General features: G+C 34.5%; 1 protein-coding gene across 1 annotated transcript in view; it reads right to left on the reverse strand.

Annotated features, from left to right (window-relative positions):
- Nucleotides 1-27,191, reverse strand: part of LOC144435439 (E3 ubiquitin-protein ligase rnf213-alpha-like) — a 50,961-nt gene that overhangs the window by 10,615 nt on the left and 13,155 nt on the right. Inside the window, exons 15-44 of the mRNA XM_078124034.1 lie at nt 26,615-26,837; nt 25,705-25,875; nt 25,375-25,547; nt 23,966-24,094; nt 22,876-23,038; nt 22,357-22,442; nt 21,203-21,335; nt 20,694-20,887; nt 20,255-20,443; nt 19,100-19,232; nt 18,373-18,579; nt 17,606-17,748; nt 16,857-17,080; nt 15,224-15,484; nt 14,301-14,576; nt 13,605-13,752; nt 12,755-13,086; nt 12,313-12,485; nt 11,681-11,878; nt 10,764-10,963; nt 10,018-10,126; nt 9,234-9,334; nt 8,844-9,029; nt 7,795-8,046; nt 7,128-7,239; nt 5,493-5,924; nt 4,743-4,859; nt 2,276-2,395; nt 1,249-1,302; nt 932-1,126 (exon numbers count right to left, since the gene is read on the reverse strand). Coding sequence (XP_077980160.1) covers nt 932-1,126; nt 1,249-1,302; nt 2,276-2,395; nt 4,743-4,859; nt 5,493-5,924; nt 7,128-7,239; nt 7,795-8,046; nt 8,844-9,029; nt 9,234-9,334; nt 10,018-10,126; nt 10,764-10,963; nt 11,681-11,878; nt 12,313-12,485; nt 12,755-13,086; nt 13,605-13,752; nt 14,301-14,576; nt 15,224-15,484; nt 16,857-17,080; nt 17,606-17,748; nt 18,373-18,579; nt 19,100-19,232; nt 20,255-20,443; nt 20,694-20,887; nt 21,203-21,335; nt 22,357-22,442; nt 22,876-23,038; nt 23,966-24,094; nt 25,375-25,547; nt 25,705-25,875; nt 26,615-26,837 — 5,434 coding nt within the window. The remainder of the gene's footprint in view (nt 1-931; nt 1,127-1,248; nt 1,303-2,275; nt 2,396-4,742; nt 4,860-5,492; nt 5,925-7,127; nt 7,240-7,794; nt 8,047-8,843; nt 9,030-9,233; nt 9,335-10,017; nt 10,127-10,763; nt 10,964-11,680; nt 11,879-12,312; nt 12,486-12,754; nt 13,087-13,604; nt 13,753-14,300; nt 14,577-15,223; nt 15,485-16,856; nt 17,081-17,605; nt 17,749-18,372; nt 18,580-19,099; nt 19,233-20,254; nt 20,444-20,693; nt 20,888-21,202; nt 21,336-22,356; nt 22,443-22,875; nt 23,039-23,965; nt 24,095-25,374; nt 25,548-25,704; nt 25,876-26,614; nt 26,838-27,191) is intronic.

Below are 27,191 nucleotides of genomic sequence, written 5' to 3' on the forward strand. Positions count from 1 at the left end.
AAGTACTATGATCATCTTTCAACAGCATACCTGAGATAAACACAATTTACAGCAAAAAATCCAGACAAATGCATAAATTTGTATTTGCCCACATAACTTCTCATCCTTGGCATACATGATGTACTGTCTTGTAATCACTTTTACAGACAATGGGAAGATGTACACATTTCTATCTTAACACATATAATTGTTGAAATGATAATTGTGGTATCTATCTTTGTATATCACAAATGACCAGATAATTGGTACAACCCATGACACTGAAGTGTTATCTGTATGTACCACAATTGTTTATAATATCCATACTGAGTGTAAAAGTATAATGTTTCATTTGCTAATTGACCACATTAGAAAGGCCACATGCTAGGCTTGTAAATAAACCAATTGAAACAGTATACTTTTACACTTCGTATGAATGCTATAAATGAGTGTAGCACATACAAAAACAATCCGATTAAAATTTGATGGAGTGTACACGGCACGGTCTCTTTTTGGCTGTTACGTTTACTGTCGTTTGTTTTACTGTCGTTTGTTCTATTGTGAACACCCGTTACATACATCTGACACAATATGATAGGTTTTCCCGAACCCAATCTCATATGTGTGAGTAGCCAATCAGAATCTGTGCTCTGTGCTCTGTGCTCGAGATCTTTTTTAACAGAACGCTCTGTAGTACTGTACCTGTATGTTTCAGCGTATTATGAATTCTCATTCGTTGAGTGAATTCACTCAGCACTCTCGAGTGGCTCGGGAAAACCTATGGCATTGTGTCACATGTATGTAACAGGTGTTCATGCAGAAAAGAACAAATGCCAGTAAACGCAACAGCCAAAAAAGAAATCGTGCTGTGTACACTACATTGGATTTTAATTAGATTGATAGAAAAAGTGCTTTACTGCAGTGTTACTCGTTGTATATGGTAAACACTTACACTCATTTGTTGAGGGTTTTCCATCAGGGTGACTAGAGGTTGTATCACTTTGTTTGCCTTGCCACATTGTAACACAATTAAAACATGAATCACCATAGCTGATACAGTGCGGTTGATGGGAAGATCATTCCCAGATACTTCAAGTTGATTACACTTTCCGCCCTGCTTATTCAATATCATAGACCTCCCAAAAGCCTGTAGAAAAAATAGAATTGTTAACAAATATAAATCAATAAACCATACTTTAAAGATAAAAAAAAACTTTTACTGTAACAAGTAAAGTTGATTCTAAATGATTATAGATTTATGATACTTACACTTTTGTTTATATATTGACTGTGTTCTACAAAGTCAATCAGATTCTGGATTACCTGTAGAGGAAGACAGTCTGGAATAGTTAGAAGTTACAAGTTTTGGACAATCTACTGACTCCAAGATATTTACGGCTGAGACAATAATCGCAAAAATACTGTCAATGGCAATATGTACAAATGAAATCTAATGTCTAATATACACATGCAGTGAGAGAAACACACCTCAAACACGAAAACACCCCTATAGGATAATGGAACATCCCATGGACTTTGGCCAAGTGATTATGTAGCTACATCTCATAGCCTTCTACTGTAAAGGACTGACTGTTTTGATGGAAAATTACTCTTTTCGAATAACTTGAAAACTACTGATCGCATCACTTTCATTTGAACAAGTTTTCATCTAGACACTTGAAGTAAGTGACTCCACCAAATCTTGTGGTTTTTGACTTTAAGTCGTTTACACACACACACACACACACACACACACACACACACACACACACACACACACACACATACACACATTTATGTGATGCCTATAACCCTACTGAACTCTACTTTTAGTGTTCAGTTGTGCTAAAAATGACAAAAACAGTTCACATAGGACAATTGAAGAAAAGGATGTATTGTCCCCTTGTCTCTTTTCCCCCGTAAAAAGTACATTGTAGCTATGGAATTATTATGTGTCCTTTCATTACTTGTGTATGATTTGTTGACGAATGACTGCAATGTGTTAGAGAGAAAATTATACAAATTATGACGCAATATATGCTGAGATCATACCAAGATTTCATGTGGTGCTAAAATATGCACATATTAAGTTTTAGCACTGATAAGTAGTAGCAGTAGTAGTAAAATTTATGTAAAAACAGGGAAGCCAGGAAACAACAAAAGCTAATTTCCACCGGGGTCTGTTACCACTCATAAAACAACAGATACCACACAAAAACAGAAACATTGATAATCACATTATTACTGAACACTTTCACCAACTTTAAAACATTCACAGACTGCATGTAATCACTACCTGTGGATCAATAGGTGCTTGTCTTGTGGCAGCCATCTTGTTGGCATACGCCATAGTTACTTCTCTGTAAACAGCCAATAACACCATGGCTTCTTTCACTTCTTGGCATTCCTTCATATTCTGTACAAAATACCATTTCAGAATAATTATTTTAAGAATCTAATTCCCCCTGATCCAATATATAAACAAACCAGAATGTAATTACCAGACAAAACAGGTCTTCGTAGAAGACACAGCCCCCTAAAATATATCACTTCTATGTGACTGAATGGGAACATGATTCAAAAGAAATCATTGACAACAAATAAACACTGCGACATGCAGGATAATAATTGACCACTTGAAGGTCAAAGTCAAAGTTCATGGTATCCAAATAAAGTTTCCATCTAATAATATGGAGATAGACGCTTGAATGTAGTCTCTAGGTATTAAAGTGGCCATATGGATGAGAATTGGATATTTATTTTGGATTTGTAATTTACCAAACAATTTTATCATAGCTTCCTATTTGAAAAATCAATGTGAAACAATATTGACAAAGTCCTTGTTTGTAACGCAATAAATTACAAAAGATTCATAAATGTTTTAAAATGTTTGTTATTGTACATACAAAAGCAATCTTTTTAAACACACATTTAAGACTTTTGCTAAATGTATTGAGTTATAAACACAGAGGTAGTCAACTTTGTTTTAAATAGATTTTTCAAGTAGGAAGCCATGATAAAATTGTTTTGTTGACTGAAAAACCTCAAATGAATACCAAATCCTCATCAATATAGCCACTTTAAAGTTTTCAAGTTGTGTAGTAATGTAACAGACTACAAATATGGCCATCATTTAGTAAAAAGTTACATGCATTTACCAAAATTGGAAACTGGGCCACACATAAATGTTACAGACTGTCTGCAATCTGGAAGAAATAGCTTGATTCTAATAATTGACCCTGAAGGTCAAATCTAACTTGCCAGCCAAATTTATAATTAAAAATCAATATTTACGGCATAACTCGAAAAACTGTAACTCAATGAATTGAAATTTGGCATACTTCTGTGAAAAACTCAACTTAAAAATTATGCAAAATAATTCAACTTTGCAACAGATGTCATTTTTACCTCCCGTAAGGGTACGGGAGGTATTAAAAGGGGAAGGTGTGTCTGTGTGTCTGTCTGTCTGTCTGTCTGTGTGTCTGTGTCATCATTTTCTAAAAATCGGCTGGCTCAATTGTAATGAAATTTGGAATATATAATCTTTAGGGTAATAGCTAGACCTGATTAGGTTTTGAGCCAGATCTGTTAATGCTTAATTAGAGAAATTTGCATATTAATGAAATCACCTAATTACGCAATATCTTAAGACTGCATACTTCAATTTCAATATAATTTAGTATATTCGTTTAACATAACAACATACATTTGTCCTATAAAATTCGTTGATGTATCTTACGTCGTTAATGAATAATTTGCATAATTAATTATTTTTGGTAATTAGGCTATATCTTAAGAGTACATATTTCAAATTCAACATAATTTAGTACATACGTTAACCATAAGAAAACACATATGTCCTATCAAGTTTGTTGATGCACCATACAGTGTTAATGAATAATTTGCATAATTAATGATTTTCGGTAATTAGGCTATATCTTAAGAATACATACAATTCCAATATAATTCAGTACACACGTTAACCATAGCAATCACATATGTCCTGTAAAGCTTGTTGGTGTACCTTTCAGTGTTAATGAATAATTTGCATAATTAATTATTCTTGGTAATTAGGCTATATCTTACGACTGCATACTTCAATTTCAATACAATTCAGTACATACATTAACCATAACAAATTGTGTATGTCCTATAAAGTCAGTTGATGTACCTTACAGTGTTAATGAATAATTTGCATAATTAATGATTTTCGGTAATTAGGCTATATTTTAAGACTGCATACTTCAATTTCAATACAATTTAGTACATACGTTAACCATAACAAAGCGGATATGTCCTATAAAATCTTTTATATAGCTTAGTTTTAATGAAAAATTTGCATTATTAATGATTTTAGGTAACTAGGTTGTATCTTAAAAATGCAAGCTTCAAATTTCGTATAATATGATACGTACATCATAATAATACGCACCTGTCCTATGAAGTTTGTTGCTACAACTTTTTCCTTTAATGAGTATTTTGAATAATGAATGATATTCAGTAATTAAGCAGTATCATACACTCTTACATACATTAACCTAAGAAAGAACGCTTGTCCAAAAAACAAAGCCTGTTACCATAGTTTTTTAGTTTAATGAGTTATTTACATAATTAGTTATTCCCTTACGGGAGGCATTCAGTTTAAATCTGGTAGCAAAAGACATAACTGTGTCATGTAGAACAGGCTTTAATTTGTATGATATAATTTTTCAATGCCGTACTGATATACATGTATTGTTTTATATATTTGACATAATTCTGACCTGTAAGACAACACTAACTCTCTTGGGGTGACCATCTAGTAAGGCTTGTGCCATGGCTTCTCGTAGTTCTTTGTATGCATTGCCAGATACTATAAATCTATCAGGTATCACTTCAACCTGTAGAAAAATGAAAATGACGAATAAAACATCTACAATTAAATGTAAATTGGTTATTAAAAATCAATGACTAACTATATCATTCTTTCCTTCCCCACCCCCATCACCCCGCCCCCCCACCCTGTAGTAGAATGACATCCCTAATTTTCAAAAATGATAGATGTGGATATAGATGGTGGGTTTCTTCATCTGATGATCAAAACAGTTACTGTAGTAGTTAGAGAAATCCCTTAAATGTATACTAAGTACAGTCTGATTCCAAGATTTTTTTCTTTTTTATTCTCAAGAAACCTGTCACTTAGTCTACTATCTATGGCAGTTACCGTTCTTTTTATTTATTACTTTTAGAGCAAGTGTGTATGTGGGGCAGATGTCATTTGCTTGTTCATGATTGGCTCTGCAGTTGTCTTTGATCACTGAAGTAGGGAGGGTTATTTGTGTTTCCCCATGGATCTGCAGACGGCACGGTCTGGACAAACAAACACACACACACACACAAAAGATGCGAGGGTATTGAAGTGATGCACGCGCTGACCAGAAACAATTCTCTCTTTTTTGGGGCCTTATATGGGTACAAATGTATCGGCAATGATATGATAAATATTATTCTAATGCTGTAGATGTAATCCTTACCTGTACTTTGCCTTCAGGTGGCATAATCCATCTCAGGTGATGATGCTTAACAAGAGTTTGGAGACAATCGGAACCATATCTCCGACATAACTGTTTAACCAGGAATACTTTAGGCCACTTAGAATTACTCTTTTCACAAAATCTCCAGGCTATATCCAGCAGTTTTCTGGTGTGTCTGAAATTCTCTGGTTGTCTCTCCTGCAGTGCTTTGTTTTGCTGTTCATTATTGCCATAGTAACGATAGATGAGCTCAGCAGCTATAACCAATCCAAATCGTGCTCCAGCGATAGATTCCAACTGTTGAACACTTGGACCTTTCTGCGGTCCACTTGTACCTGTATCAAGTGTTCTCCTAAATCTTTCAACAGCTACCTCTAGTATGGCTTGTTGTGTGTCTGACTCTGACTGAGTGATTCTATTGTGAAAGGAATCCTAAAACCAAAAATTATTCAAATTCAATTAGTATATATTGAATTGACCATCTGGGCATGATGTGTCTACAAATTTCCTCATTCCACCATCGCAACGTCTTCTACTCATTTTTATTTTACCAGAATTACTTTTTAGGTAAGAATACACAAAAAAATCAACTGACATCAAATTTGCTGAAGATTTTATGATACGAAGCCTTACTTTGTATAACACCAATTTGAAAGTAAATTACAAAATGGATACATATGAATTGAGTCTGTGCAGTTGTTTAGGAAGTAGATAGATAGTAGAAATGTTTAAAAATTAAGTTTATATTAGATACTTTTGTTTTGGTAATTTTATACAGATCCAGATCTGTAATTCAGATTTTTCAAATTACAACACTGGATATATGTAGGAAGTGAGTTTGTGCAGTTGTTTTTGGAAGTAGATACAACCCAGCAATGTACAGATTACAAGCCAGCCACTCTAAGCATTCAACCATCATGACTCCACAACCAGCAATGTACAGATTCCAAGCCTTTGACCATCATAATCCATATTATATTATAGCATTACCAATTCCAGTGAATTTTGTGACGTCATCGCTGTACATTATTACTGATAATGTACTCCGTTATTGGGCCTCGCGGCCCCGGAACGAGCATAACAATACAAGCTTATTTGTTCTGTTTCTTCATATGACTAGTATCTTTTCGAAATGTATGTTGTTAGTTATGATTGTCATTTCCAATGTTTAAAATACAACGCATTCATGAAATTTGTGTTCACAGCAGTTCATTGAAGTGTATATGTGTGTGTACGTGTACGTACGTGTGTCGCTATGATTAGTATTCAGCTTCTGGGCCGAACATGGCAGACGATGTTCAGCGCTGTGTATATTATACGTTGTTTTGCGTTTCTCGGTCTACAAATTCACTGGAATTGGCAAAACTATAAAATAATAACAATAATGTATGCCCTCCCAGTCCATAATGCACTCAAGCAAACTTTGCACTCCATAATGGGCTCGGCTGTTGCCTCGCCCATTATGTCGTTCAAAGTTTGCTTTCGTCCATTATGGGCTGGGAGGGCGTACATTATTGTTTAAATAATACAAGGTTGGCAAAAATAGAATCAACTCTCTCCAAATAGTAGAATCCACATTTACAGAGACATAATATTCAATATTATAAAAGAAACCAAAAGAAAGATTTGACCTACCTCTATGCACTGAATACAGAGCAAACACAGTTCAATGATTTCTTCTCTAGATTGAAAGAAGGTCTGTGCCTTGTCAAAGTATGACTGTAGATGCTCATAAACTTGGCCTCCGCTAGGGAAATAAATTTGAAAGAATTAACAGCGAGTAACATAAAAATATCAAATTGTAAATTTTATATCTAGGGTATATCAATTTTGCATCATGGGGTACTGTTATATTATTTCCCTAAATTACAAAATAAATATTCATCGATCTTATTCAAAAACAAAAAGACCCCCAAAATTTATTCAAAATTCAAAATTCTTAAAATCTGTCCAAACATTGCTATATGAAAGGTTTCTTCCAGTCCTTTTGAAAAAAATAGAATAAATTTGGGGTCCACTATCTTGTTTTCAAGGATATAGTTAATCTTGAATTCCCCACAGAGTTAACACAGTATTCGGCGGCCATATTGGATTCTAAAATGGCTTAATTTGGATAACATGTTGATCTCTATTTCAAAGAATTGCACGGTGACCCCTGATTTATTTCCTTGATTTTACCTGAGAATGGGTTCCAGTTTACTTGAACAAAGTAAAAGCAAAAGTTTGTTTCAGAGGCGCATTTCACGTAAGTTCCACACTGTAGTTGACTTTTTGTATGTAGCATTTATTAGTACCAATTTACCTGGTTCTAAGTAGCAGCTGCAACAGGAATGATCTAACAACTGGGTTGGGATCAATACAATCTTCCTGGAATGGTGTAAAACGTTTGGTTTGCAATCCTTTCTCTTCTGTTTGTCTGGTCACGTACCCCAGTAATTTATTTACCAATTCTGGCTCAGGTGGTGCCCCTTCAGCAAAGCAGTATCTAGATACCAGCTCCATGAAAAATGCATTGCATCTCTGACGGAACGCATTGTGTTCAGCAACAGCTTTCCTGGACAAATAAACATTAGTGTTTATCATAGGTCACTAGAAGAGTAATGTTTCCCTAGGATTTTTGTTAAAACAGTAACTTTAAGCCCCAATGATAACCATTTTGTAAATAAAAAAATACGGAGTTATGATTTCTTACCTCTCAGAGGAGAGAGGTAATATCATTTTCCAGTACACACTGTGTATATCACAATGCCATGCCATTTTTATTCAACATCTTCTGATAACCTTATAAAAGTGAGTTTCAGATTGTACAGCAGAAATCATAATAGCATTCAGTTTCATTGATCAAACATATTTGGTAAGACCCACATTCAACCAATGATAACATTACATTTTCTTCATTTATGGTAATAAATAGATTTAAATTTTCAGTCTCATTAGTAACTATAATTTATCACCATTATAGTTATCCCAAAGGGGTCACTCACTCAAGCCACTCTTATTAAAAGGATGGATCAAGTACTATGGGTAAAACCACAAAAGATAATACAATGAATATTCATGAGTTCAGAGTGCCTATACCCTTCACTGTAAAACATCTCTCATGAATATTCATTGTGCAACCTGAATATATCATTTCTGCTAACTCCCATGATGCAATGTCCCATAACAAAGATACCCTATAATGGCACAAGATCAACTTGATGTTCTCTCTGAAATAACAACTAATTCTAGGTGATGTAAAATCATGAAATGACTCTCCAGAAACATACAGTTTATGAAAATCTCTCTATTTCCTGGAGTGGTGTTCCCCTTTAATAATACTAAAATACATATACAGCAATTTTGACTTACTTTGATTGCGTTGTACATTCAAGTTTGAACGTACTTCCCACATCTATCCTACATACAGGGCAGACTTTATTCTGACTAAGTCTGAACAACTCTGATAGACACTTTAGACAGAAGACATGTTCACATGGTAGTGCCACTGGTTCAGTTATGGCTTCTTTACAAATATCACATTCATGAATTCCATACCTTGAAGAAGACAAAGATAGATAAATGTATGTACATGGTATATGGTATGGTTGAACAGATAACCAGGTCACATAATACTAGCCAGGTCACACACAATATCAGATGGGTTACACAATATGTACCTGCTATTAATCAAATTTAGTACTGTAACAACAATAACTTTACATTCAGTTTTAAGTTTAGTGTATAAATTATCTAACTTACTTGAAATGTTGCCTACTTGCTGCTTCATTGCATTTCCTTAGGAAGTTTTCAATAGTTGTCATTGACCTTTCAGACTTCAGATCAACTTCTTCACCGAGAGCCTGTCAGTCAGTCAGTCAAAATAGAATGATTTAGTGCAAATAATTACATCTAAACTTCTAAATATGTACATTACAGTTTCTCTTGGGAAAGAAATTCTGTCCTATGCATTGTTTGCAGCAATCAGTGTTACACTAAACCTGGAAATTTTTACTTATTTTTGCTGATTTCGCTGGAAAACAAAAACACAAAACTACATTAGTGACTGAAATGCCTTCTTGTACATGAACAATAATTTTAAATTCAGTTTACACTGTAAACGTAGATATTTTCACCACCAGAAAATTTTGCATTTTTGCAGTCTTCAACTAGTTTTCAAAGACTAATTTTTACTGATTACCAAACTAGTACATTGTGTTCATGTACAAGAAAGCGTTTTAGTTATTACTTGTTTTTGCATTTATTGCGTTTTTTTTGCTTTCCAGCGAAATAAGTGAAAATAAGTCCTTTAACGAATATTTCCAGGTTTACAGTATTTTGTTCATGTACCTTGATCTGGGATATTGATTCCTAATTTGGTCAGTTATATCACATTAGAGCCATATCGAAAGTTTGACTTCATATTAAAAACAAACACTCTGATTATGAATCTAGTCTCTATTTTTCCTCATTTTTTTGGGCATTGTTAGTCTTTTCTGAATACCATAAAATGAGTAAATTTAAACTTCAGTACAGTTAGACCTACCATCTTCAGCCGATAACACTGTTTGATATTCTCTTCTCCAACTTTAGTATTAGGGGGACAGACATACTGTACAAACAATTTTAACACACAGAGACGTGTCCACAGAGGTCTGTAATATAGAACAATGTATCAATCTCTCTCTAAGCAAAAAAATTATAAGTTTGGTAAAGAACAAACTTACATGCGACAAGACTATCAAAGATCAAATACAGTCAAGTACTGCTTTAATATAAAGAAGTCAAAATTGATTTTAAAATTTAATTATTACTGCAGCTTCAATTTAAATTCATTTTTGATGATTACCATGGTACAGTAACTTACACATAAAGATTCAGTGCAAAGTCAGTATGTTTTTAAAATGCATTATATTATACATGCACTGCTCAATCACTACTCTCCATGATTTGTTAGTAAGCACATGTCTGTCTGTCCATCTCTCTGTCCATCTATCTATCTGTCTGTCTGTCTGTCTGTCTGTCTGTCTATCCATGTCTTTCCATCTATCTGCCTGTCTGTCTGTCCATGTGTCTGTCTATCCATCTGTCTATCCCTCTGTCTGTCTGACCATGTCTGTCCATGTCTGTCCATCTGTATATTTCCATGTCTGTCCATATCTGTCTGTCATCTGCCTGTCTGTCTGTCCATCTATCTGTCTGTCCATCAGTCTCTCTTTCAACATCTTTCTTTTTTTCTTTTAAGAACACAAAACAAAAATAAACATTCAAAATATATCTTCACTGTCCTACCTGCAATGTAGGATGTGTGTTCTACTTATTTCACCATACAGTTCTCTGTTCTGATTCTCAGATTCTAAAATTCTTTCTATGACTGGTTTGGCGTCATGTACTCTCTTCAACCATTCATGTCTCTTTTCAATACTATTAAGGTGGTCTCTCTGTGGCTCTAGGCTTTCCAGTAAGGCCCTTAATGCAAATGCATCTGCAACCTGTGAATAAGAAATGAAAGACTCAGTGGAATTACATGTAACTTGTAAGCTACACTATAGATAAGACTCCTGAATAAACAAAAGACATAATTGCAAGGCAGATACATCACTCATTCAGAGACACATCATTCATAAAACAGTTCTGGATATTTTATTGACAGAATACTCAGTGGTACATACAAGTTTACAATATTTTGTAGATCACCTATATACTAAAGTTAGATGATTGTAGCAATGGAATGGGAATATAATCATACACATAGAGATCATAGGAGCAGCTAGTTCCAATATACAGAGATTTAAAAGTCTGAAATACCATTGAATATTATTAATAGTTTTTTTTTCCGCTAAACTTTTATCAAAGCTGGCTTTAACGCAAAACACACTGTTGGGTTGTTGGTGGCCGAGCGCTTAACCACTTGCCTCTTACCCCTGCGACTTGGGTTCGAACCCATTTAGGGTTTAATCAAATTTACCACGCTGTAAGTACATGCAAGAAGAGTGTTGTTCAGTTTGACTCTACCGAACATCACAGGTTTTCCCCCAGGTACTTCGGTTTCCTCCTGCATTAACAATGGACCCATGAGGGATGACCCTCACTGGGTCTTGGGAGATAAGTGTTTAATATACTTAAAGAACTATCCAGTAGAAATAAAGATTATTATTATTGAAGTCTTGCTGATAACACTAATATATGAATAATACATGCACACTCACCAACTGAAGATCCTGCTCAACTGGGATATCAATACCATTTGGTAGAAGATGCATGATTTGACAAAAATTCTCAAGTCGGGCATGGACATAATTGTTATAAACGTGAATGTCAGGTACAGTCAACACAAAATCAGCCACTTCACCACCTTCTTTCAAGTGATTCTCTACAGCTGCAATCTCTATAGCCCTCACTATAAACTATTGGAGGAATAATAATGTAACATTAATATAATTCTAAAAAGTATCTTGTATATGAGTTGCTGAATGAATACTTCAGCATGATGAAAATTTCACTGTGTGGAAAATAAGCAATGAATAAAGAACTGAGCATTTACTGGATGTTCACTCCCGGAATCACACCTATATATACCGGTATATACTTGAAACTTTCAACTGTGAGATATGATTGAAATATCAATTTGATGGTAATGTGTAATGGGGTCATTGTAAACTGAATTTTTTATCATTGTGGTAAAAGTTGAATCATATTCTCCATTTAAAAAAACATGGCTTATTAAACTTTAATAGTGTAAATCAGGAAACTTGAAAGTTTACACTGACTAAATGTTGACCACAAGCCTCCCCAGGGAAAAAAATAGTTCTGAGTTGATAATTATGAGATATTATCCTACCTGTATATGCTGCTCATTTGTTGCTTTAAAGACCATTCTAATATAGTCATGTAGATAACATCGGATGAAATTATTATAATTTTCATCTTTGGTGTCTGTCACAATGGTTGTACCTAGTTCTGACATCTGTAGCAAACTCTCCAAGCTTGTCTGTACACGTTGGTTGGCAGAAACTACAAAATAATACACAGAGTATGAACTTTTGGGATAAGTGACTGTTATGGTGACATATGACACTGTTTTTACTACATATCAATTATGTCGACCTGAACAGGTGAAACATTACTTGTAAGTAATAATTAACAACCCTTGGTCATGATCCAAGAACTTATTATTACTGTGTTTTACCAACCTGATGAACGTCAACATATTCTAAATCTGGGAACATATCGTTTTTTGTTTCTCTACTTATTATCAACCTCAACTTTTATTCATTCCTTACCTTTCATACTAGGTGCAGTTTGCCATATATCATCAACAAGTCCTTTGATTAACCAAGAGAATGGACATTGACAAGTAAAATACATCTTATTAACACTGGATGATATGACAGGAATGGTTTCTCTTGCCGTCTCTCTGACGGGTGAAAGCAGCGACTCATACTTCAACTCAGTTAATCTGGGATTCAACAAAATCTCCAACCATAGTTTGTGAAGCCAGCAGTCTGACGGAGACTGGTAAATCAAATCTAGATTATCATCTCTGTCACAGAAAGCTATAATTTCCGCAAGTAGAGGAGTCACAGTCTTGACCAAACTCTGCCATATTGCCCTCCTGTAGATAATAATAATGATCTTTATTCATCCAAATAAATTTGGTAATTTGTTGAATGGTCGCCACAAGAGTAGCGCCCTAGTGATGAAGAAGAGTCAAAGTGAGCATCACCTTTCTAAATACAGACCTGGTTAAATTTTACTCAAACCCAGTTAACGCTTGGTGGGGTCGAACCCAGACTGCAGAGGTAAGAGGTGTACAAGCTAACATATAACACCGGGTGCCAACAGGTTGTTTAATATAATTATTTCTGCCTTTCATGTTGTTTTATGATTACTGTCAATGATGAAACAATCTAGGACCACAAGGCTAAATTTGTTAGAAGCTCCACATTGTGTAAATTTGCTAAACACAGTGTATCAATTTTAATGGTCAAAACGTACGATGACACTATTATGGCTTGGGAATTGAGGCAGATATTTGCATTGAAAAAAATTTGAAGAATATCAAATTATGTCCTTCCAGCACATGTCACTACTACTGGGGGTATTACAAAATACATCAAAAATGATCCCTACCTAAAAGTCCCATTGATTTGGATTCTTTGCCCAGTTAAAGCCTCTCTGCATAGCCACTGACCAGCACGATGTGGACCAGATCTATCGTCTTTCTCCTTTAGTAATTGACAAATTCTTCCTTTCACAACATTACTGAAGGACAGAGAATCTACAACCAAAATTAATTCGTACTTGTAAAAAATAATCCAAATATTAATTTTTTCATAAATTAATTGTTGCATTTAATGACAGTTTTGTCAGACTCACAATTTAGGTAGCTCTCCATTTCATTGCACTGCAAGTCAACTTTTTCATCCAATATTAAGTTGTTTTTTCCGTCACAAAATGAAATCTGATGATGTTAGGCAAGTTCCTTTTTCCTTCTAATTAATTGTGTAGAGTTTATGGAAGATCTAATGCCAATTCACATTCAAGACACGCTTGTACTAACCATCATGATTTTGTCGTTGGCCTGAACTTTTTTTCAAAACAAAACCGAATCACAGGTACCTTTCAGTGTACGTTTGAAAAAAAAAAGAGACCTGTGCAGCCTACATGAGACGATGACCAAGTTCATAATCCCCCTATTAACACCACAGAACAATACTCATTGCTGATCTGTTTCTTCCTTGTCTGTGACCAAATCTAATATTTTGTATCCTATCATTGATGTTTATTTGTGTTTTTTTTCTAATTTTTATTATTATCTCAACTTACTTGCAGGTTCATCTTGGTGTGTAAACAAATCCAACAGAATATCAATTCTCTTGGTGGATCTGTTTGTTCTGGTTTCCACATCCTCTAGCATCTTTGTTGCAGCATGGATGCAGCTTCTTAACAAACACTTTGCATCAATGAGAACAGTACGCTTGACAGTAACTGCATCTGTTACTTCTTCTACGTTATCTTCAGCTAACTCATCATTTTCAGTCTGCATCAATTCAACAACATTGCCACTGACAGGATCACTTGTATCCACTTCCATATCGCTACCTGATTTCATGATGAAATGGTTTTTATTGAGTACAATTAAAGTTCTATGTTCAAGCAAAGAAATCTTCAAGAAAGAATCCTGAATTGAAATGAATTTTATTTCACCAGAAATGTAAGATATATACTATCTGGTAATTTAAGCCTTTACTAAGATAGATACAAACTAAAACTATTGTCGCAACATGTTGATACAACAGTGATAAGCTATTGAATAGACGTTGGTTTAATTATAGTCTCAGTAGGGTGGAATCAGCAGAGTTTTATTGACAAAGTTCTATAGACTTGCAGTGTACTGCTTGGGGACTTCCAATGTTTGCACTATGTTGATCACAGGGTGATTAGATTCGTACAACAGAGGATCCACTATCACTCACTTGTGTATTAATCTACCACATTGAACAAAACACTTTGCATCTATCTTTAATAGTAAACCGAAAGCTCCATTACCAGTGTTTTATTTTGGTATTTGTTAAAGACAAAATTTAATGGATGACTTGAAAGTGGAATACCAGGTTTAGAAGTAAGATTAATTTTGTTATCAGTGACTGCTAATGTACCAGTGATTTTATCATTGATAACATTTTTTATATGTGCATTGATTTATGATTTCAAAATCTTGCATTCCATTACTAAATCTCATATCCTACCATTTTCGACGTCCATAGATGATGGTGGGTCTGTGACTGTGTCCACGGTCTGGTCAGTATCTACAGAAAGTTCCATTCCAGAATCATCTATAGGTACTTTGCCTTGAGACATTTTCCTCCGCGATTTCTTGTCGGTTCTGATTTCTGTGACATCACTTTCAAAAATAGCACTGATTGGTTGACCGTGTAATGCAGTGATTTCTGGTAAATTTGCTTGTGAGGGTCTTAGTTCATCAAGATGAACTGAAAGCCACTTTCCACCTGTTGAAGTTAAAAACAAATAGATGTTCCAAATGGTGCCACGTATTATTTTTTACACTTGTGTTGCTGTAATTTGTCTCTCTCGAAATAAAACACTTATAAAAAAAACTTCTTTTTTTTAAAAAGTTAAAAACAAAACAACACATGACATTATACATTACAGTCAATAAAGTTTTATTTTGTAACTTTTATTTGTCCTTTCTTCATTTTTAGCGTCCTTATACCAGATTTTTCTCACCAGTTTTTAATACACATCTCCACTCAGACTTTTATTCATTGATTTTATTGTCTTCCATTTTTAGCAGTACTATTTTAACCACGGTTTCATCACCTTGTATCAATTTTGCACTTTTCACTTTTATCACAGTAGACCTCTGTTGTTGATTGTTATGTTTATTTTACTCATTTTCGTTTTGTTTTGTTTTGTTATTCCCTTTAGACCCTGATGAAGACCTCCTGTGTAAGGTCAAAACGTCGGTAATAAAGTTTTACGCCAAGCACCACATATTCTAGGCATGATGATGGACAGTAACTTTGGTTGAAGTACATTTTATTCTTATTAACAACTTTCTTATTATTAAAAAAAAAATGTTTGTTTCTGATATTAAATGTGACTTCAGAAAATTGGGTAGGTAGGTCGGAATTTTATTTTATTTTATTTTAAATTTGTAAAAAATTACTTTGACCCCAAGATAAGATACTCGTTGGTCACAATACTTCTGTGAGAGTTTGATGAGGTTTAAAAGAAGTAAATGAAGACAATTATAAGTTAAGTAGAGGAACACGTTATACACACTGTACTGTTATAGTCTAAAAAGACCTGGTTTCTCTCTGGAATATGATTTTTTTTAAAGTGATAATAGAAGTAAATTGTTATCATTTTACCCTTTTTAATGCAAAAAATATTTAGGGTAGAGGGCTTAACCTAGGGTCGGTCGGATTATCGGAAACACACTATTTTTTTAAAAATTTGGCCTTAGGGTATACCAAAAGTTGTATATTGCACATCTTCAGGCCTTTTCCAGACAAAATCACTGAAATCTTGGTTGAAATGTGTATTTGTGTAACTATATATATTGTCTCAGACTAGCATTAACTTAAGGAATTTCATGTGGTTGGCAAAACTTTAAATACTTATGAAACAAACTTTGAAATACTTGTCAAAAAGTTTATTTGGAACAATTAAACCATCTACCACTTGGACAATCTATTTCTGATCAAGACCAGCAAAGATACACTGTTCAAAAGTACTTTTCCATTTTTTTGGTTAAGAGCTTAAATTTTGAAACACCTTACTGCGACTACACTGAATTTAAAGTGTTAAAATAGTGATAGAAAAAGTTTCCATGTATCATCAGCATCTCTTTTTTACCTTGCAGTCCATCAAAACAACCTCCAGCAATCCTTGGTAGTTGAATAATAAACACAACATGAGCTGGTTGCCATAATCCTTTGTTTTGCTTGATGGCTTGGGCGCGTTCATCTTGAACGATGTATCTAGAACATGCAATAAGGTTGGTGTTTTCATCACCAGAATCACACTGCACCAATAGTAGTCTCTCTTCTGCTGCCATGTCGGGGTCTCTGAAGAATTCTCTGTATGTCAAAGTAAGAGATACAAAACAAGCAATTTTACATGTTTAGTTTTTTTCTAGTGTTATCATGATTAATGCAAGTTACATGATGTGTGCACACTTTTGTGGGTATAGTCTGTAGGTGCAAGATATGCTGTATGGGGGCGCCCTAACAAATTAGTCTAGCCCTCAACGAAAGGGAAGACCAATAAGGATGAAATAACACAACATTGAAATATGAAAAAACTTACCATAAAATTCTTGATAGTTACTTACAAACTTTACGATATACCAGATGTGAACTTTGATGCTGGAAGGGGCAATACTATAATACTAATAACGTAAAAATTGTTTCATTAAGTCACAACGTACATTTTAAGGAGTGGGTCAGGATGGGGTTAGGAGGAATCGCACGACATCTTCACCGTAACCTTCCTACATGTAGACATAAACGTATTTTACCTCAGGTAGGACTCGGGACTGCCTGAGGTAGGGCATACTATGTCTAGAAGGGGCTTAAGACTCACAAGATAAATATTGGACGTACCTGACTTTCCTAGTAAATTGTTGTTCAGTTTGGAATTCCTGTAAGAACACGTTGTTTCTTTGCATCAATCTCTTCTGTAGTTCAAGATAACAGGCTAGGTCCTGGATGTCATATCTTGATAAGAGTCTAGCATGTGTTGTCACCTAGGAAACATCGAAGCCAACTTTGAGATTCTATAGTATATTTTCATTTGTTATCGATAGAAGACACCCAACAAATTTGTTGTTTTGGTAGCTAATCAGTGTGGTATTTTAACTTGCAACACAGTCTGGGGAATCTCAATGGCGACACCTGTAACCTAGTATGCACTGTTGCTGAGTGGTGTATTTCTGTTCTTTACATTGACTTTTTGTACATATTAGTTATTTTTTGCTTTCTATTTCAAGTCTAAAGGTAGAGTGAGGTTATATTTGTTTTTACAGTTGAAAGCTTCTGCTTTGAAGGGGCTCAAGCTGAATTTATAATTTTTGGGATGTGATTTTTTTCTGTTTATGAAAAGGTTCTCACAGTATTCTACTAAATGAAGTATACTTAACCATCACTTGGAAGTAACTGAAATCAAACCTGGTATTAGGATATAATATATAAACGATCCAATGATGTAATTTACAGTACGTACCAAAAAATTTACAGGAACTCCCTACTATGCAATCAACAATCAAGTATGTTCACTTGAGTAAACAGGTTATAAACTCAGCTTGTGCCACTTTAACCATTTTTTGAGAATTTCCATATCTGAGTTTGAACAGCTGCTATTCCAAACTTACCTGGGCTAGAATTCCTGTCATTTTTCCATTTTGCTTGGCTATATTTATTTGATATTCAATGTACTCTGCCACGGAGCCATGTTTTTGCTCTTTGAAGTACTTCTGTAATATTCTCTCTGCCTGGCTACCAAGTCCTGATCGGCTTAGACGGGCAACGGAATCAGGAGTTACGCACTGAAGCAACATGTCCTGTGCTGTCTCAAACACCTGGCATACGAAATGAGAAAATAAGTCATCATTATATCACCACAATGCTACTACTAGTGGTTTTTCAATTGGACAATTCCTATCTGATGTATCCCTGACCAAACACATAGCACTTGTAAGACACAGTGAGGATGGCGGGATGAAAAATCCAAACTCAGGATATCAGAAAATTTAGCTGCTTTTGTCACAAGATAATAAAAAATAAACTTTTTGAACTTGTATGTCTGGAATGCTAAATGTAGTTAGAACTATTTGTCATAAAACATTGACTTACTATACTATGAAGCATAATTTAGCAAATCATTTTTAGAACAAGCATTAACTTCTAAACAAGCCCTTATTTTTACACATGTTATGGTTTCTGATCATGCAAAAGAACAATTTTAAAGTTAAATTGTTGCTATAAAACTAAATCTCTTGTGTCAGTGATCTTTTGAAACAGCCAGACAGTACTACTTACAGATGGTTGTTGATTTGTGATATACTTGGTGATCAATGCACAGGTATGTGGTATACTTACATATCCAGCCCAGTCCTGGTCATCATTAGCTTCATGTTGATTCATATCAGAACAAACTTGTAGAACAATGGAAGCTATGGTGTCATTATTGAACCCAATAAATACATCTTCTACCTTGAATTCTGAAGTCGATCTATTAGTTGTTAAGAATATTAAAATAATGCCTAAATAAAAATATCATGATACAGTATAAAAATATTTAATGGAAAGACAGGGAAGATACCACAAATATCATATAAAGAATTTTTTTGATTACAGTAGTAAATATAATTTCCTTTTCTACATTGAGATAGGTTTTTTTCACCAAATCAAATATATTTAATTTTGTCTCCCACCCTGTAAAAATGACAAGTATTTACTGAATGTATCTGTATCCTAGCTAAATACTTATAATTTTTGCTTCCTTATAAATGTAGAAGGTAGTATTAAACTAAGCAAGACATATAGGGGAGAACTGTAGGTGTGCACTGAAGGGTATTCAAAATCAAGCGTACACTTTAATAATAGGACAATTAAAACACTTACTCAATTCAATTCTTTCATTTAAATGTCATCAAAAATAGGGTCAGAGACTGGTATAACTGACCACAAGAACATAAATTTAATAATATTGACAGAGTGAATGCAAGTCTCAACATGACATGATTATGATATGATATATGATATGATATGATAACAAATTTATATAGCGCCTGGTATCCATTTAAAATGTTCACTGGCGCTTTACAAAGTGACATGATTAGACATGGTAACTTGAACAAGTTCATTACTTGTAGTCTAATATGAACTTCCAAAAATAAACTTTTTCTGTTTCTTTGTACAAGAAAACACATATTTATTCTCAGTTCAAATCCAGGAAAAAAATGAGGGGTCACCATACAAAGTTTTCAAATAAAGGTCAAAATGATATCAAATTTTAGAATTTTAGAATCCAATATGGCCGTAGAATACAATACGGCCATATTGGATTCTACGGCCATATTGGATCCTAAAATCAAGACAATGAATCTCTAAATTTCTTTTATCATTTCAAATAAGAACAACTTTTCACATGCCAAATTTTGGAGAGAATTGAAGAACTTTGATTTTGAGGGAAATTGTTCTCCACGGTGTGCTCTAGCTCTCATAATTGCTGTTTTATAAAATGGTATGTACCTGGTGATTTCATGTTGGTGTAATTTGATAGTGGCAAAGCTATGCGTCCATTCTTTAAGTCTTTCCACCACTGTAAGTTCATCATGTGTCAACATAGTTGTCATGGCTAAGAAGTGCTTCTCCAGACGATTGATCAGAGGAATGGGAAATCTCTCATAAACCACTTCCTTGTCTGCTACAACTATTAACCTGTAATAACAAGTGAGAGACTGATTTTAAAATATTTTGTGATATAGCTATACTACTATGTAAGTTTTCTTAGATTTGTCATTTTTATTCACAATGTAGCTAGACTTTTTTTTTTGTATTCAACATTTTTTTTCTATTGCAGTCACAGGCGAACACCCCTCCTGGAGAAATGTATTTTTGTAAACTTTTAAACACTGTGAGTTCCAAGTCCTAAATCTACATATCTCTGACCACCAAAGTACACACTCACCTGAATTCATTATGAACTCTACATTTGACTCTGTGAGTTCCAAGTCCTAAATCTACATATCTCTGACCACCAAAGTACACATAATACTGATTCAGAGCATCATATAAACTTTCATACAGATTTTCCAAGTTCAAGAGTACTACAGTACGACCAGTTTCCATGCATACTTTGATCCGATTGATGTTACGACACACCTGTAGTAATAACAAATTAAGGTTACAAAAAATGAGAAACATTCATTTTGGTCTGACTCATTATTTTACAGTAATTGTAACATATTGACAATAGTTATTGTAAGAGGCAATGTTGTACTAGGATAGTTGACTTTGACTTTATGCATTAAACTTTATAAACTTGCATACAAATTTAGAAAACTGGTACATTGATTTTTCAAGTAGGATACATGATAAAATTATTGCATGAATTAAAAATCAAAAACAAATACCCTATCATCATCCATATGGCCAGTTTAAAACACTGCTGGGTAAAGGAAGGTGTGTGTGTGATACCTGAGTATATTCTTGGTCCTTTGGGAAACTACTGCCAAATATGATCACAGGATCATCAGAGTTCAGTAACTGTGTTCTAAGGATTCCTAAGGCAGCATAGTTCTCTGTCAGCACCAGCAGGTATCGACTCTCACTGAAACAAAAAATAATTAAGAGTCATTGGCGTTTATGACTTATATTTAATACTCAGAAACTCTAGGTTCTGCAAAACGGTTTCCCACCTGCTGACTGGTCACTTGTCGCCTGTCAGGAACTCTGAAGACTTTGGTTCCACCTAGCCAAAGTATAAGAACTCATACCGTTCTCATCTGTTTAACCTCCTTCTCATTTATAAGCACATCCGCCTTCTTTTTACCTCAGTGTATATTTCGCAGTGTAAACATTGCATTTCTTACTTAAAGGCTGTGCTAGATTCAAAACCAAGCTTTTGTTCAAGATTTAAACTTGCTACTTCACTACCTAAAGATAATGTTGACCATTAATTGCCAGTTACAATGTCTTTTTATAAGTAATTGACCAATTTTAAGTGAATATTTCTTTGTTTACTTGATGAACAAATATCCCAGTTTAATACAACTAGTGCAGCAAATAACCCACCCCCTCCCCATATTAAACCAGGCTTGTGCTAAACATGGGTACAGAGCATTCTTAGAAGTGCTTCACCATTCTCCATCAGAACCTATGTATTTACCTTCCTGACATAATTTTTGGTGTCACGACAATATAATGTCACTTGAATGTTTACCCTTTTTTGGATTGTCATGTTTATCCTCACATCATCTAGTATACAGCTTGGTATGAAAGAGTGAATTCAATCTCGTCTATCAATTTAGAACTGCTACTAATCATGGAAACGTGAACACATGAAAAAAGGACAGTAACAAATTGAATGCAGTACTTACACAAATATTCACTATCAATTTCAACAGTTAGTTGTCAAAAGTAATACACTGATATTAACCAAAATGGTACAATTTGCAAGTTTACAGAACGTGAATAGCACTAGAGTTCACCTTTAATTTTAGAGCCAAACTATGTCCAAATGTATTCCCTTTCTAAAATTGTCCAACAACTTCATGACTCAGATAAATGAAAACTGTGATTTCACTACTAGCATTAAAAAAAGTACAGTATTTAGAGTAACATCAAATTACCTGTCCATGTCCAGAACAGCTTGTGGTAATCCATGTAGACTGGCTTGAATCAGAGCTGATGGGTGACATTCAGGATCATTTTGTCCCTGTAAAGAAAATTCATACATCAAATATTTGGAAGTCTGTGGTTTATGTCAAGGATCAAGGTGGTAAATGCACGCATTATGCTATGCAGTGTTTGGTACTGGTACTGGTTGGTGGTGCTGGTAGTAGTAGGGGGAAAGGGGTGGTGGGGTGGTAAATGAACACATGCTATGCAGTGTTTGCTACTCAGTGGTGGTAGTATGGGGAAGGGGTGGTGGTGGGGGGGGGGGGTAAATGCACGCATTATGCTATGCAGTGTGTGCTTCTGGTACTGGTAGTGCATAGTACATCATATTGGATTTTGATTCCATGCAAATTCTTTTGATTGATTGATTGATTGATTGATTGATAGTAGTGGGAGGGGGGAGCTGATAAAACTTGCATACATTTCCATAATTTCATAATTCAATTGACAAGTAACATGAAAAGTCATACCCTTTGTTTTAATTGGTCAACACTGTCCATCAGCTGTTTGAAAACTCTCACAGGATTTACATTGTCCATGCCACCAAAGTTACGGCGAATTGCATGCACCAATTGTGCCCATGTTGGCGGTTCTTTCGATGCCTTGGAAAATCCATATACCATTTTAATCAGACTGAAATATGAATTTGATATGAAAAAATGAAAGTCACACATAATACCATGTTGCCCTTGACAACCGATCACTTCAACCTGTTTAGAAAATGTGAAAGTGAGAGTATGTGTAAAAGGTGAGGATGCAGTTGTATGAACATTAAATATTTTGTCGGAGCAAACCACAAAGAGAGGCATGATATTGAGAAGAAATATCAACTCTTCGTTAACACACTTCAGTGTGTTATACCGTGTCAGAATTTAAGTATGAAGCTGCAATCATTTGCAATTAGCATATTCATAACTCGTTCCTCGTGTGGAGAAAATAGTTTCATCATTGCATTTCACATAAAAAGTAGAGTGGTTATTTGTATGACATATGATAAAATTTTACATGAATTTTTATCTCGTGTATATGTAAAGAATTGTAAATTTTAAATACTTTAGAGAATATTAAATTAGTGATTACAAAGCTATGACATTCCTGTGTACATCTCTACCCATATTTTGATATTTCAAAACTATATATGTCAGTGGAAACGGTGGTTTGAGGCTTTCCTATATGAAGTATTCGATTATGATCTCTACGTCCATCTATGCAGTATATACCTGTCTGAGTTGATCAATAACAAGCCCATAAATAAATAACCTTTATTTATACTGGATAGTTCTTTAAGTATATAAACACTTGTCTCCCAAGAAGTCCAGTGAGGGCCATCCCTCATGGTTTCAGTGTTAGTGCAGGAGGAAACCGGAGTATCCAGGGAAAACCTGCATTGTTCGGTAGAGTCACACTGAACGACGCGCTTCTTACTTACAGCGTGGTAAATTTAATCAAACCCTGAATGGGTTTGAACCCTGACCACAGTGGAAAGAGGAAAGTGGTTTAATCAATTGGCCACCGACAACCCCTACCTTGTTTGTTACATACTACAATCAAAGGCAATACCTGTAGAAATCTCTTAAGCCAAAGAACTCCTTTTCTTGGGTTTCATACAGTCTAAGATATCCTCTAGAGAGTGTTGGAATCAGTGGATCAATGCGTGCAAACACTAACTGATCAGTTGAGCAGATACCCCTGAAATCAAAGACATAGTCACATATCAGTCACTACAAATACAGACGGTGATTATATGGCTTTTCTTTCAATCTCAAACATTGTCCAATCTACTCACTCTTCGTCACTTTGGTTGTTGGTATGAATGTTGTAACTTTCAAATGGTTGTCTTCACATAAAAAATACAAACTCAAAGTTTTTTTTTTTTAGAGTATCTATAGCTGTATATTATATATTATTCTAAGGGACTATCGCACAATGTCACACAAGCTCAGTAAATGAATTTTGTTCGTTTTGGGGTTGATGGGCTCTGGCATCATTGTGATTGCTGAACTTCATTTTTTGCACTTCTAACCAAATTTTGAAAACTGTCATACTTCAATGACAACAGGTTCTGTATTTACTACTGAAATGTTGATAAGTTGATTAAAATTTACATCTAATGTGTGATATGGTGCTGGGTTTCCAGTACTTTTTTTGATGTCACAGTGTTTACCATCATGTTTTTACATTGCTATGATTGTAGTGGTGTATATAAACATATCAATGTTGCACTTGTGAATGTTAGGTTAGGGGAGAGGGAAGGGGTTTTTGACCTCAAGGAACAAAATTTGTTTATTGAGTTTGTGCGACATTGTGCAATCATCCCTAACTTGAATGTTGTGAAAAGTGAAGACTACTGTTACTCTAAATGAACATAAAGAATCCAAATTATTACAATCATTTATTCCCACAAATATACATATTATATATATAAGATACAGTATACTAATGATAAATGATTACATGATACCAGTAAATGGGTATTCAAGGTAGCTGACTAGCAACTAATAAAATCCAAGACCTGTTAAAATATATCCAAATTTAGACAAAAACCAATATCTAGGCTTTCAAAAACTGTTCCAAAACACTAAGTTACAATACATAAATACAATTGAGCACATAAATTTCCACACATGAAAGTAAATGAAAGGAAACTGATGTTGAGTAGTCTACTGGTATTGAAACTAACTGGGAAATTTAAGATATTGTTTGTATTTTCCCTTGAATTACGACCTGCAGTGAAAATCCTGATATCTATCGGTATGCTATGACAAAGTTTTGATCCTGCAAACTTAATGGTAAATTGTCCTGTCCTATACTCAGCCATTGGAGTATTTTGATCATTCCTGGTACTTTGTCTAGTTATGTATGAATAATTAATTGGAGTGAAAAAGTCACGAAATATGTGAAGTGTGTTCTTGTTAAGTACATCGTGAATAATATCCGACTGCAATTAACAAGGCATGCAAAATACTTACTTTGCACTTTCTACAAGTTCATCTTCATCTGGTACTCCTCTAGACACCAGTATTCCTCTGTTCATCTTGGCTGGATCTAAAGCCCAATTAGAGATTCCTATAAAGGCTACTTTCTTGTGAGCTGGTGGATTATCATCGTCATCACAGCCATACTCCAGTAAAGGATGTAAAGTCTGAAACAATTATTTAACAGACAGTTTTTCAAAATGACTGATGGCACATGTAATAAGTACATATATAACACAACACACAAAAGGAAATGAACAATATGTGGACCACATACAAAAGGAAATGAACATCTTATGGATGTAAGAAAGAGTTGGGCCTTACCTTAAGTGGCAATTTTGGAGAATCTTCAGCCAGACCAACTTCATCCAAGACAACAACAGAAACAAAACGGTTGAGATCTTTGCCTTCTTGAAAACGACTACATTGTCTGAATGTACCAACGATACCTTCTGGTGTGGACAATGGACTGCATTGGTAGGATACCATGTGTACCTTAGACATAATATAAAACATTTCATAAATAAAATCATGTAACATTCCTTAAATCTTAAATCATTATCTCTGACCCTCATTGAACTCATCAATGAATATAGTGCAGAATATCAATTTCTATGTAACAAAAATATTCATTTGTTCTCAGAAGTATAATAAATATAGTATTATTATACTTAATCCCTTACCAAATTTTGTGTCTGGTTTCTTTTCGGTTTGTGCCCGGTCACAATTTACACTGTCCGGTAACTGCCCGGTTTACCATTGACTTAGTTTTAAAAAAATATTATTTTTCTGTCTGGAACTCACATTTGAAAAAACACAGATTAAAGTGGCACAAGCTGAGTTTATAAGTCTTTTACTCAAGTGAAAATACTTATAAACAAAACCACATTCCAGTATATTGTTAAATGTCAATGTAAGTCTTCTATAACATTGCGATTGTCTTCTGACATCGTTAGAACAGTTGATTGCATAGTAGGGGTTTCCTGAACATTTTTTGATACGTATCATAAATTACATCATCGGATCATTTATGAGTTATATCTTAATACCAGGTTTGAGTTCAGTCAATTGTAAGTGGTGGCAAGTATGCTACAGTAAGTACAATACTGCGAGTACCTTTTAAATATGATACAAAAACTACGTCAAAATATGTATACACTCAGCTTGTGCCCCTTTAATAACACTACACTTAGTCTTATGTAAATTACAATACCAGGTCTAATTTGCATATTACCTGTTTAAATGTCCTAAATAGCTCAGAAGGTGCAGCTTCTCCCTGCATTGCATCAGCTACAATAGTCTTAGCCAAGGATTTAGAACTTCCAGGTTTACCAACCAAAAACAGAGGTATTCTCAGTTCTATACACACCACCATCATGAAGACATTCTCTTTCAAAGCAGCATTTCGGGCTATATTTGGTCCGAGTTCTAGCTGATCAAGAAAAACATCCTGGCACCTAGGAAATAAAACGCAATTGCCACTTTGTAAATAAACATTAAATTTGCTAAATGCTTATAGCTAGGTTAACAGTAGTTGTATGTGCTATTACAGTGTGAGTACATGGCTGGAAATGAAAGTACATGAGTACTTATGAAGCATAACATACAACTTTGCACAGTATGTACCATACTAGGCTTGTATAACCCATAACACTGAAGTAAAGCATTTTCTGTATGCACCACAATCGTTTATAGCATCTATATCAAGTACAAAAGTATACTGTTTCATTTGCTAATTAACCACACTAGAAAGGCTGCATGCTAGGCTTGTAAATAAACCAATTGAAACAGTATATTTTTACACTTGATAT

The sequence above is a fragment of the Glandiceps talaboti genome, chromosome 5, assembly GCF_964340395.1.
Source record: "Glandiceps talaboti chromosome 5, keGlaTala1.1, whole genome shotgun sequence".
NCBI lineage: Eukaryota > Metazoa > Hemichordata > Enteropneusta > Spengelidae > Glandiceps > Glandiceps talaboti.